At 36.8% G+C, this 12,406-nt stretch overlaps 2 protein-coding genes across 8 annotated transcripts in view; both read left to right on the forward strand.

Moving 5' to 3' along the window:
• The window catches only part of RAB3IP (RAB3A interacting protein), a 34,160-nt gene extending 27,570 nt beyond the window's left edge, over positions 1-6,590 (forward strand). For all 4 annotated transcript variants that reach the window (XM_065841379.2, XM_065841387.2, XM_071799133.1 and 1 more), the window contains 4 exons: positions 629-741; positions 4,120-4,219; positions 4,326-4,395; positions 6,226-6,590. In XM_065841379.2, coding sequence (XP_065697451.1) covers positions 629-741; positions 4,120-4,219; positions 4,326-4,395; positions 6,226-6,308 — 366 coding nt within the window. In that variant the 3' untranslated portion in view covers positions 6,309-6,590. The remainder of the gene's footprint in view (positions 1-628; positions 742-4,119; positions 4,220-4,325; positions 4,396-6,225) is intronic.
• A 1,770-nt stretch (positions 6,591-8,360) lies between these two features.
• MYRFL (myelin regulatory factor like) overlaps positions 8,361-12,406 on the forward strand; it is a 46,472-nt gene continuing 42,426 nt past the window's right edge. For all 4 annotated transcript variants that reach the window (XM_065857361.2, XM_071799100.1, XM_071799112.1 and 1 more), the window contains exon 1: positions 8,361-9,285. In XM_065857361.2, coding sequence (XP_065713433.1) covers positions 9,240-9,285 — 46 coding nt within the window. In that variant the 5' untranslated portion in view covers positions 8,361-9,239. The remainder of the gene's footprint in view (positions 9,286-12,406) is intronic.

Genomic DNA, 12,406 nt, shown 5'->3' on the forward strand with positions numbered 1-12,406 from the left:
AGGAAAGTTGCACTTTGTTTCATGAAGATGATATTTTAACTGGACTAGTGTTTGAAAGTTGCAACTGACTTTTCTTTGTTATGTTGGATTTTCCATATATTGTTCTGTCTTACTTGTATGAATACCTTTCCAAAACTATCTTTGGCTGAAAAACAATCACATAATATTTACTTGTTTTATTGCCAGATGGTAAAGCATGCTGCATCATTTTGTGTTTCCATAGAACACAATAAAATTAGAACAGTTTTTTAAAGAAGTTTGTGCCATTTCCAGTCTCTGACAAGAACACTGCGTGTACAATTGTATGTGCTACTTGAGCTTATGAAGAACGATTGAAAAGACAGTTAGCATTTTAAACATGCTTGACTACATTCCTGACTGTAAAGGCAGTTATCTTGCCTCAGGGATGGCAGGGTTATTTGGAGGGCAAAATTTAAACAGAAGCCTGGAAATGGAACCTCTTGCTTACAATGAAAGCAAAATCTCATTTGTAACTGGATTTCTGTTGGTGAGTTGATTTTTTTTGATTTCCCTGTTTCTAGCTTTACAGAAGAAGAGATATGTCACTGCTTTGAAGCAATAGATAATGCAGAGCTGTTTTTAACTGTTTTCTAAATTTCTTTTGCAGTTGGCCTCAGCTGTTCTGGAAGCTGTGGAAAACAACACTCTGAGCATTGAACCTGTTGGCTTGCAACCTGTTCGATTTGTGAAAGCTTCTGCAGTTGAATGTGGAGGACCAAAGTATGTTAAGCAAACAGACAGAGGAGGAGTCTTGACTGATTTAAGATAACTCTTGGATCGAGAAAGCTGCTATCAGCTGATCACCTCAGTCAAATTTCTGTATCTTAAACTTTATTTCCTAAAATCTAAGACTTTGAGATTGCTGTTGCAAAATTTTGTGGGGAAAGTAAGCAAGTAGTAAATTAAACTTAATAAAAAGACGAATATAGAACAAACCTTTTAAGACAAATTCCCTTTTTGGGAGAGATATTCACTGGATGCATTGACCACAAAATGAACATTCACTTCCTGGGAGAAGGCCATCATGACGCTGAAAAGTGCCATGAAAGAAGTAGATGTTGAAATAGTACAGGCTGAATATTGGACATCTAGAATATTTGTAGCATAATGAATTTAGGACATAGCACACTGACAAGGGTGAATTTGAGCAGGAGGAATGTAATGAAGTAGGAATGAAGATGAGTTTGAACCTAAAGCAGGTAGTGTGCTTCAATGACAGGAAGATTATCTTAGAAATTTTGGAATGGTTCTAGAGAAATCTGAAGCAAGATTTGTCAGGTATTGATAGAGGTATTGACGGTAGGTGGGAGTGACTTGCTGAGACACTGGAGCTTTGACGGATGGGATTTGTAGTATTCTTTAGTGTGTGTCGCGCCTAAGCAAGCAAGGTCAGTGTTAATCTGGAGCTTTCAAAATCTTGAGAAAGCCTTGACTTTTCTGTTGGTAATCTTTTGGACAAGTTGACAGTTCTCTGTAATATTTATTTTGTCAGAGCTCAATTTTCTGATAGAAAACTTGCATCAAGATGTTTTCAGTTGACTCTTAGGATTTTTTTTTTTTTAATTTCTCATTGCTTATTGGTTTTTAGTTTTTGTGGTTTTTTTCCTGGTTTTGAGTGGGAGAGTAAACGCTTTGAACAGATTTCAAAACCTTTTACTTTCTCATTAAAGCAGCTGCATAAAATGATTTTTTTTTTTTAACTTAGTATTTGATCCTTTCTAGCTTACAAAATTCAGGTATTCATATATTCTCCAGCTTACTCTTGTCACCAGAATAGAGGCTTTTTGAGCTGTACCCCCCTCATCAGAAGGGGCCCCAGCACCAGTAATGGAGCTACTCTGGGGGTAGTGATTGCAAGTCCAAGATACAGCACCGTGAGCTGGACAGCCAGAATCTCCTAAAACAAGTCATGTGTCATTAAAGAGCAATTGGGAAATTGATTTAAAATAATTGCGGTTCAAGCAACTTCCCTATGTCTTAACATGATAAAATACTTACTCAAAAACAGGAGACTCAGTTGCATCATTCATAAGTCTTATGAGTTTTTTAACCTATTTTCTCCAGTGTAAAAGAAATTTTTGATTAGAACTTATGTAACTTCTAAATAGTTGGCAGAAATTGTAATTTAGTTACTTTAGATGTCTGAAAAGGCACTGTGTATTCCATTCTCCCTTTGCCTGCTGTCACGTAGCAAAAAAAAAAAGGTTGTAGTATTGCTTGTAGATAAGTAATAGGTAGGGAATATGCAGTAGTATTTAAGTGTAATTTGACAGCATATGTGCTTTGCCTTATCCATGATTACTGGCACTGAATGGAAAACAGGTGTTCCAGTTTTCACTGAATCTGAGTAGTGGTTTGACATGACATTTTTTATTTTTATACAGTGCAAAGCACTATTTTTATTGTAACCATATTTTCAAATAGGTAACAAAACACAGACAAACCGTAAATAAATAATAACAAAAACTAGAGTAAAGTTTTGAAAGGAATTATTTTATTGTACTACTGCCTTGGGGAGGTGGGGGGAGGGATGGGGGAACAGATGCATAAAATAGTGCGTAATCACCCAACAGCAATATAAGGAGTGGAGAGCTGTGATAATAGTGCAGAAAGGTTCTTGATGTAGAGGAGTTGCTGAATGGTGGCTGTGATGGCGAGTAGTAAGTGCTGCCTTAATGTAAGGCAGCTGGGTTTCCCCACAGGATTGGAATAACTGTCCCCATGGGGGACAAAGCGCTCAGCTGCCTGTGTGCTGTGAGGCACAGAGCTGAGCCATTAGTAGGAACCATCGTGCCAGCATTTAACCCAGTGCGATGGGAGATAACATATAGAAGGTAATTCTATAGCCAGAAGGGAAAAAAAAAGGCTTTATTTTCCTAGCATTGAAAGGCTGTCTGTCTTCTCACAAAAGCTTGACTGAAATTGTGATCAGCTTGGTTCAGCTGTTGGAGGAGTTCTTGGATAAATGGGCTGCTGTCAGTCCTCATAAATTGCTATGGAAAATCATATACGCTCTTCAATTTTCTCCTGTCTTACATGGTTCTGTGGACCAGCTGCAGGCTATTTAAAGGGGACACTGAGCTACTGTTTAGGACTACAGAAGCTTAGTAATTTTTATTTCACTTTTGAAAGGCTGCTTTTTCTTAGACTCCCCAATTTCGTGAGGTAGAAATGGAAGGGAAGGAGCCAACAGCTTTTAAAATCAATGAAACAGTGGATGCCATGACAACCCAGTTCATCTGTCATGCTGCATAAAGAAATTCCAAATAAATAAAATTCCTGTTTTAGTTACATTTATTAGGGTTGTATTAATAGCAGTTTGCTTCAAGAGATTTAAAACTTCTTTTTCTAAAGAATGTTGGAGGTTTTTTTTTTTTTAGATTCGTGGCCTTTTCTGGAATTGTTTCTTGTGAGGGATTCATGGTTGACTTCTGAATTTTCCTTGTTCCTAAGTACGACATACATGCAATACTACAGAAGAAGTAAATTTGATTATTTTACCTTATTTTACTTTTTTTTTTTTTAATGGCAATGCAGACAATTATTGCCAGCCTGTTTTCCTTTGTCATAAATTATTTTATGCTCTGAATATAAAATATTATTTCAGTTTGGTTGTAAATGTAAATCTGGTGTTAGAATGCATCTGAGAGGGGCTTCAGAGAATTGACTGCTATTCTGTAGGGCTGATATTTTTTTATGATGAAATGTAACATGAAGCAGAATTTTAAAAAAATGTTGGAACGTTGGCATCAACGGATAATTTAAACAATCTTTATTTCACATATGAAGAGTTAATTAAAGAAAACCCACTGTTCCGGTGTTGTCATGCCAACTTAAGTTAGCAAATACACAAGTACATGACCAGAACTGGAGTAAGTTTTAAAAATCAGAAATGCACCACAGTATTAAAATGAAATTAATCCTTGTGGATCTAAAATAGTCGACAACATAATGTAATAATTGCAACTTGTAAAATGAAGACAGAAACTCAAGTATCTGTGCCAATATGAAGCAATTACATTAACACTTTAAAATGCATGTTTTCAGATATTAATGTCAGATGTGTTCATTAAATCATGCAAACTTTCTATTTTGTAGGAAATGTGCTCTCAGTGGACAAAGTAAGTCATGCAAGCATAGAATCAAATTAGGAGATTCAAGCAGTTATTACTACATTTCTCCTTTCTGTCGTTACAGGGTAAGTGGATTTACTGTGATTTCATTTTGAGTAGTGGTTATGCAGTTATTTTTCTGTAACATTATAGAAAATGGTATTAACCACCTTTATTTTTATATGGCTACAGATCACTTCTGTGTGTAACTTCTTTACATATATTCGATACATCCAGCAAGGGCTGTTGAAGCAGCAAGATGGTGAGTAGGAAATTGTGTTTGGCATATATAAATAGGCATTTACATAGCCCACGTGCCTGAAACTTGCTATCTGTGCACAATGGCAGTGACCTGACGTTACAGGAAAACTATCTGTAGTCATTCTTGCGAGAAATTGATGATATCCCACTCTTCATTGAAGTTTTTTTAATTTTAACAAAAAATTTAAAACCAGTGATTTTTAGTCTATTTAAAACCCCCTTATGTTATTCAGTAAGAAATGTTATGAAAAATTCTGCAACGAGAGAAGTTATAGTTTTTCCACACAGTGTTCAAAAATAGTCTCTTTCACAGAATATGGAGATGCTCTAGCCCAAAAAAACCTTTTGGTTTCATCTGGGCCATTTTTATTTCTTTCACTTGGTGTTTTGGTGTGTCGTCTTATTTCATGCGTGGAGAATTCAGACAGCCTTTCTTGTCAGACTACCTTTCAGGAAGAACTGGCAAGGATGGCAGCATTTTAGGTTAAAATGTAAGAAATAAACAGGAAACCGTACTGTAATCATTCATCTGAGCGCAGCTGAGGAATGAGGTGTTGGTCATTGCTGCAACATTGCAAAGTGTCTTGATTTAGGGCTCTGGTTATAAATATATCTGACAATGTAAGGCTTGATTACCCCCCAACCCCAAAAAGGGTATGTGGCTTTTACTGCCATTGCTTCAGACTGTTGTGTTGTGGTTTTTTTTTTTTGTTTTGTTTTTTTTTCCCCACCAGAAATACCTGGTCATTTTGTTCCTGTCAAAATAGCATATCCAACAACTGCATATTTAAACTTGATCTGCCCAGTAATTCAGAAATTCGGGAATTTTCTTAACTGTGTTTTTCAGTTTCAGTATGTCCATATGAAAGAAGATGGTTATGAAAATACACACGCTGTGCACCTAGTTACTTAATTCCTGAGGTGATAAATAGACTGTTGCTTACAAAAAATAATGCTGTTAACTTCCCTTGTCGAAGGGAATTTTTTCTTGGAATTCACCAGAAATTCACCTGTTTCATGCACTAAATTATGTTTAATAAAACGTTCAAATGGTGGTGATTTTTACTGATGTACCAGCATTGCAGAAGATCTTGAAAATGTGTTATTTAAGTTTTAATTTGGTTCATAGTTAAAAGGCTTTTAATTTGATCAAAAGGACCTGCATAGTTTCAACTAAAATTTGATTACTTTGCTATCGAGATAAAGAAATTATTAATTTTCCATCAAATAATGCAATATTTTCAGCATTACCAGAATTATTTATTCTTCACAAGAAGTTTTGAAAAAACTTGAGTTTGGTGTTGCAGCTCAGTTGTCACTTTACCATTAAAAGATTGAATTTGCATTTGTAGCTTAATGTAAATATTTCAACTCTACCTTTAGAAGAATGTAGATGCTCATGCTAATGATAACAAAATTACAGATACTCTGATGAAACAATTCTTATCCAGCAAGTTCTACATTTTTCTTCTTGCAGTCTTTTAATTTTACAGAAAATGAGTCAAGGGGTTGGGCAATTAAATTGGGAAACAGCAATTAATTGAAGCTGACAAGAAGTACTAATGTATTTTTGTTCCCCAATTAAAAAAGAAATATCCTAAAATTTGGTGAATTTTTATAGGACCATCATTTAGAATTTTTAAAATAAATAACAATTTATGTCACAACCAAGCATAAATAACCCTCACAGATTTTAATTCTGGGTTTACTAGATGTTTGTTACTTCTCAGTTTCCCCTAAACTGATGTACAGTGAGGCAGCCTGTATACATCAGTTAAAAGAAAATACGAATCCAATATGTTTAGTGATATTTCTGTCTCTTCTTTTTTAGTGGATCAGATGTTCTGGGAAGTTATGCAGCTGAGGAGAGAGATGTCACTAGCAAAACTTGGCTTCTACAAGGAAGAGCTCTAAATCTTTTAACTCTTGCGCATGCATGAACTTCATTGAATATACATAATTAAAATTGCTGAATCTTTTTTTGTCACTTGATATTTATTTCCACAAAGTGGGTCCAAGATCTTTCTCCTTCTACAGATTGCACTAAGAAGTACTGTGATTGTTTTAAACTGACCTATGCTGTATATGCGTACATATAATATTTAGTTGGAACAAATGTGGTAAGCACTTGCGGGTGTATTAGTGATTGTAGTTTACATTTAAAAACAAAACTTCTGATTAAAGTGTTAGTCTGAAGCAGTGTCTGTCTTCTGTTCTTTGTGGTGCAGAGTGATGTGAACCTCCTGGGTAAGTCATTTAAACATGTAAAACTGATGTGAAGAGGGAATAAATGCCTGATAGTTTCTTCACTGTGGTGTTTAGATACATGCATGTATCTCTCTATGTGTGTATACCAATGCAGTGAACAATTTGGAAAATGTGGAATTCTTTAAAGTGCAGCTTTCCGATATTTTTCTTATTTAAAACAATGCAAGAAGAGAAACATATACAGTGAATTGTCAAGAGCATAATAAATCTGGATAAATTCTCTCTAAAGTATGGTGCTTTTCAAACATCAAGGAACAGTAAAATTTCCTTGTTCGCTCTTTGGTTAGAAATCTGTCCTGACCCCTATTGGACTGCTAAAAACTTTCCCTTCCCCTCTTCCATGAGAATTTTTCCATTCCTTTAAATGATTTCCCCCTTCCCCTGCTGATTTTTGGGGATTTCCAGTTTCCAGTGTTTTATATATCAGTTTCCCACATCTGTCCTGGAAACTGGAAAATATCTATTACTTGGTTTCTTTAAGATGCTGATGATAATTTCCGTCTAATGTTTGTTAGCATTTTCTTCACACACACAATTTGTTACAAAGAGAAACCAAAAAAGGATCGTGGCTTCTTAAGGAAGATGCTTTTTCTCTTCAAGTGCTACTTTTGCACTTCAAGTTCAGGTGCTCCTTTTTCCCTGGACATGGCCTGAGCTTAAAGCAGACGGTTGATGAGGTTACAAGGCACATAGTTGTGAGGATGTGGTAGAACTGTTGTGTAAAAACCCTTTTGGAAAAAGACTAGATCTTGATCATGACAGCTGTTTATCAATTACAGCGAAGATTAGAGCATTGGCAGGTAAACTAACACATTAGAAGTAAAAGCAAGTTTACATAGTTCTTTATAAAGACAAGAAGCATGTTGGGGACTTGGTGGATACAGATTTATTTTGTTTGATGCAGAACAAAAATAACATCACCATCTTACTGGAGCATTCTTCGTTTTTACAAAAGTAAATAGCATGAGCAGTGAAATTTAATACCATACTTGTGTTGCTTATGTGTCTATGTGTCTGAAAACACTTTGCAAGTGTTGGCTTTGACCAGGCATTTCAATGTTAAGATTAAAACAGTTGTACCGAAACATTTTACTAGTAATGGAGTATGTCCCACCTGGGCTATTTCAGTACTGATGAAATATTTTTATCAGTCTCCCATCACTGGGTACTAGTTCTGACTGTAGAAACCTGGAAGAACTCTGTGTTCAATTGTTTAAAAGTTGTTTATTATTTCAATGATACTAAGGAAGTGTGGTTTTACTCACTCTTCAAGAACAAACTGTATTTGTTGGTATTACATTTTATGTTAGGCTCATAAATGCTTCCTAAATGATTGTTAATTCTTGGTTTACATAACCCTGTTCCCAGGGTTAGCTAACAACAGTTTAATGATAGCTGATATTTGCCACTATTCTAACTTAATAATCCTTTATAAGCATTGCTCACTCAAGCAGAAGGAAGGGTCTGTTCTATACGCAATAGTGTCAAGGCATAAATTGTATCTGAAGTTTTTCTTGATTTTCTTGTACTAGGGACTACAAGGGTGTACCCACTGTAGCTAAGTTACATCGACATGATATAAATACCGATCAGCTTGATTCTGGTTTTTTTTTTTTTTGGATTTCCAAAAATTCTTTTCTCTATTTTTAATAGAAGCTGCCAGTCAGAGAAGCCTGTGTCACTGTGGGTGTCTGGGGCTTGTAAACATTGCACAATTACTTGTCTGGTGAATGTAACCACTTCAGAAAATGGCCTTATTCCCAACTGCTTGACTTCACTGAAGCTTTTGTTCACATCCAAATGCATCTTACAGATGCCTGTGCAAAATGGCTGAATGTTTTTCTCTTGTTTCTTAGTGGGGGGACAGAACAGCAGCAATTTTCAGTGTACAAAGATCAATTTAAACGAAGTAAAATAGTGTTTGCTATCAGTCTTAAAAGACCTTTGTTCAATGTGCAGATTTCGCAGACCTTTTTCATTGTTACCTTAGACAAACAGATTAGTCAGGAGTTTAGTTTTCTTAATAGTGTACAAGTTCTGTTTCTATATAGTTAAACTGCTGGGAGGTATAACTTTTTTAGAGCAACCAGATAGTCTGATGCTCAACTGCTTAAATGGGATAGTGCATATGGTGAAACCAGTGGTAACTTTGTTCTTGCATATTTGATTACTTTTCCTTTCATCAGTATTATTAATTACCTCACCTGTGTGAAAGTACAGAGACAAGATAAGTAATTTTTATTGTCGCATTTTTTGCGCATGCGTAATTATGATTAGTACTGGGACCAAAGGTCCTTAAACCAAGAACGTTAGACGTACTGAACGGAAGAATGCGTGTTGCCTTCATCTTGCCTTATAAACTTTGTCAGATTCTACTTTACATGTAGCAGAGTTGAAGTATAGACCTGGCTCTAGTTATGAAGGAATGAAACCAGCTGGGACAAAATCACTGGAACCTCCGACAACGATGTGATGCGTCCCTTGGCACATTCGTAATCACCTGGGAGAGTGACGGTGCGTTTTCCCCAGCGGGACTCTTCAAGCAGCAAAAAAGCAAAATACTTCTACTGGCTTTTCATGGATGTGGTGGGAGAAAATGAGGCCTTGCAGCAGTTCTTTGAAGGTGAGAGTCTAGTTTTAAGAGAGAGCCTTAACACTGCCAGCAAAGAAAACCGGGAAGTGGCTGAGGTCTTGTTGCCATTTATCACTTCTGAAATCTTGGCAATTTTCATGAGATTAGAGAGCTCCCTCCCTGTTCCATTGTACCATGTCAGGTTGAAGAGGTGGTTCTGTCCATTAATAATCCTTCTTCCAAAATGGCCAGATTCTAATTGTGGTAATTGTGCCACATCCTCAGGATCCTTCTGAGAAGTTAAACTCAGTTTTTATTGTCTTTTGGCTGGGATTTGTCTTTCTGCCTTACGTTCAAGCAGGTGTCATTAGTCTCCTGCCATTCTCTTGCCACAGAATTTACTTTCTAATAGATTCCCTAATAAAACTGCATTTCTCAGGCCCTGCCTTAATGTGATTCAAAATGGCTGTTCAAAGGCTTATGTATTTTCTTGTCCTCCAGTTTACACTTTGCATTGTTTTGGTAGTTATTATTATTAACCTTTCTATTGCAAGCTTCTCTTTCTGTATATGTTTTCCTTCTATTACGTGTGCCAGGTATTCACGTGATACTGATCTTAAAATAACTTGGGAACCTACCTTTTCTGGTTTAGATAACATGGCAATTTCCCTCCACCCCCCACCCCCCCCATTTAATTTCCATTGTGCTGAATAAGTGAGGGGCATTTGTTTGTTTGTTTTTCCTCTGGCCCTCTGGTCTCAGCAAGAGGTGGCAACTCCAACTTTTGAGATTTAGTTTCAAACTAGGAAATTAATGATTCATCAGCATGGATTAAGAAAATGTATTTAAGCCAAGATAGTCAAACCAGTGAACCACAGTCTAGTGCTGCTAGCCAGCAAATGTGGCATTTATAGACTTTAGCAAATTAATACCGCATTTCTTACATTCACTTTAAGTCATGGAGATCAAAAGCCAACAAACTTAACTTGGCTTTGCTTTCAGCAACATAGTGCTTGGTTTTATTTAGTTATTTGTTCACGTACTGCACTATATAGCTGTTAAATACTCAAAATAGTATTGGATATGAATTACACACAAAAAAAACCCCTCATTATCAGAAAAATTTTTAAGAACTGACTTGGAAAACAGGACTTTAGGGAGGACGGGCTGGGTTCTGTGGTTGGCTTTTGTGACAACAGTACTTTGATCGTAGAAGGTATGTCAGATGTTTTACCTGTATGAACTCTTTAGCTAGAATTATTGTTTGTAATTCTAGAATTACTAAGTTAACTCTTTTTAGAAGGTAGTTTGGTAGAACATCTGTCTGGGCCAGTGTGAGGGGGAGAAGCCCTGCCAATTCCATTTAATTGCAGGAAAAAAACCAACATATTGGAAAGTTCTGTTCCTTCAGTAACATCGTGTGGTTGTGCTGTGCAGCCCTAGGACACAACAAAGCTCTGCTAATGCTGTGCAGGTATGCTGTTGGGTGGCTGAATTTCATTATATGCATCAAGGCTACAAAGAGCTAATTGTTCTATCATTCAGTAGCTCCTCTCCTCTTGCTGTTAAACCACAGGTAAACGTGGAAGGGGAGCAAACTCATTTAAAGCAGGGTTTGCATTATTTTCAAGCAGGGCTTAGCTTCACTGAATGCAAGGCCAACTTGAACTGGTGGCTTAGCCAGTACAGCTTGTGGGTTGGCTTTAGAATGCCACCTCGTGCGGCAAGAGCAGTAAACTCATTCTAACCTGTTGGCCTCCGAGATTTGTCGTAGGAGTGTTAGAACTTTGTCTTTCAAGGCTACAAAAAAGCTGAATCCTGCAGTATCAAGTGGAGAGTGCCTCCACTGAGGATGTCTCTCTGCTTCATCTGTGCTTCAGTTTTGGCTTCCAAATGCATCAGCTGGCACCTGAACACGTGTGTAGATCTGTTTTATAAGATTATTTGAAACGCATGAGAAATAGATTATTTTTCCCCTGTTGCTTTAGTTCTTTACAGTGCATATTTGTTTTGACACTCAGTAGTAAGATAAACTCACATTTGCAATATTGGGAGGGGACAGTCTAAAAAAAAAAAGTTTTTTCAAGGAAAATGAGATAATGCTGCTTTTTTGGCCTATTGCGACTTTCAATAATTAATAGACCTCTTAGATTAGATATGTCTCTCACTGGGATTTGACCTTGACTTTTTATCTTTCAAGGAAATGGCTTTTCTCTTGTGGTGTGGCTGTTGCGGGAAGTTCTTGTCTTTCCTGTCTTATTTCACTCCACAGGAGAGAATTCACCTTTGCACTTTTTTTTTCCCCTCTATGATTTCTGTTGAGACTGATGTTTTAAATTTTAAACATTTGTATTTTTGCATCAATACGTTCCTATCTGTCAAGGGATGGTCAGAGCTCTTGGTTAGCTCTTCTGCCTGTCCATGTACAGCCAAACAAGCTGCTCTTGCTGATGTTATCAATGGGTTGAGAAACGGAATGAAAGCTGACCCAGTTTTACACTGTTAAATTCAGTTTTCTCTTCTTGTTGTTTGAAGGTACATTGAGATACCTGAAATGTGTGTGTTTAGTCTCTGAGCTCTCTGTGATCTAAAGAGGTCTCTTAGTGTAATCACCTCTTCTTTGTATGCTCATGCCTCCTGCATGCGTAACACTGAGCATAGTGTGGGCTTTTGGTAAATAAATTAAACCCCAGAACAAACATACCATTAAACACAAACCACTTAAAATGCAGAGGTTTACATACCACTTTAAGAATGAGAGATTGGAAAAGGAATAAAAGCTGAAATGAGGAATGTAAAATTTTAACCATCTGTTTCTCCAGAAAATGTTACTTTGGGGAAAACCCAATCTTGACACAGGCTCACTCCTTACCAGCTGGAGTGTTGCAGGTCTCCCTGCTGCTTGTCCGTAGCTCTGCTGGCGCAGCAGTTTTTATTAATGACTCCAGGTCTGTTCCAGGCAAAATGAACCAGACTACCTTGAACAGTTTAAATAGTGATGGGTATTTGGAGTTCTTTAGCTTGAAAGAAGCTTATGAACTGTCAGACCCCCAAGTAGGAGTTACCACTGTGTAAGTCCATGAAGTTCAACTGGACTTTTCATTGAGCCCATATAGTGGAGCTCGTAAGGAGTTGAGACCTCTTTGCCCACAATGGTCAAGTATCTTCAGAT

The sequence above is a fragment of the Patagioenas fasciata genome, chromosome 1, assembly GCF_037038585.1.
Source record: "Patagioenas fasciata isolate bPatFas1 chromosome 1, bPatFas1.hap1, whole genome shotgun sequence".
NCBI lineage: Eukaryota > Metazoa > Chordata > Aves > Columbiformes > Columbidae > Patagioenas > Patagioenas fasciata.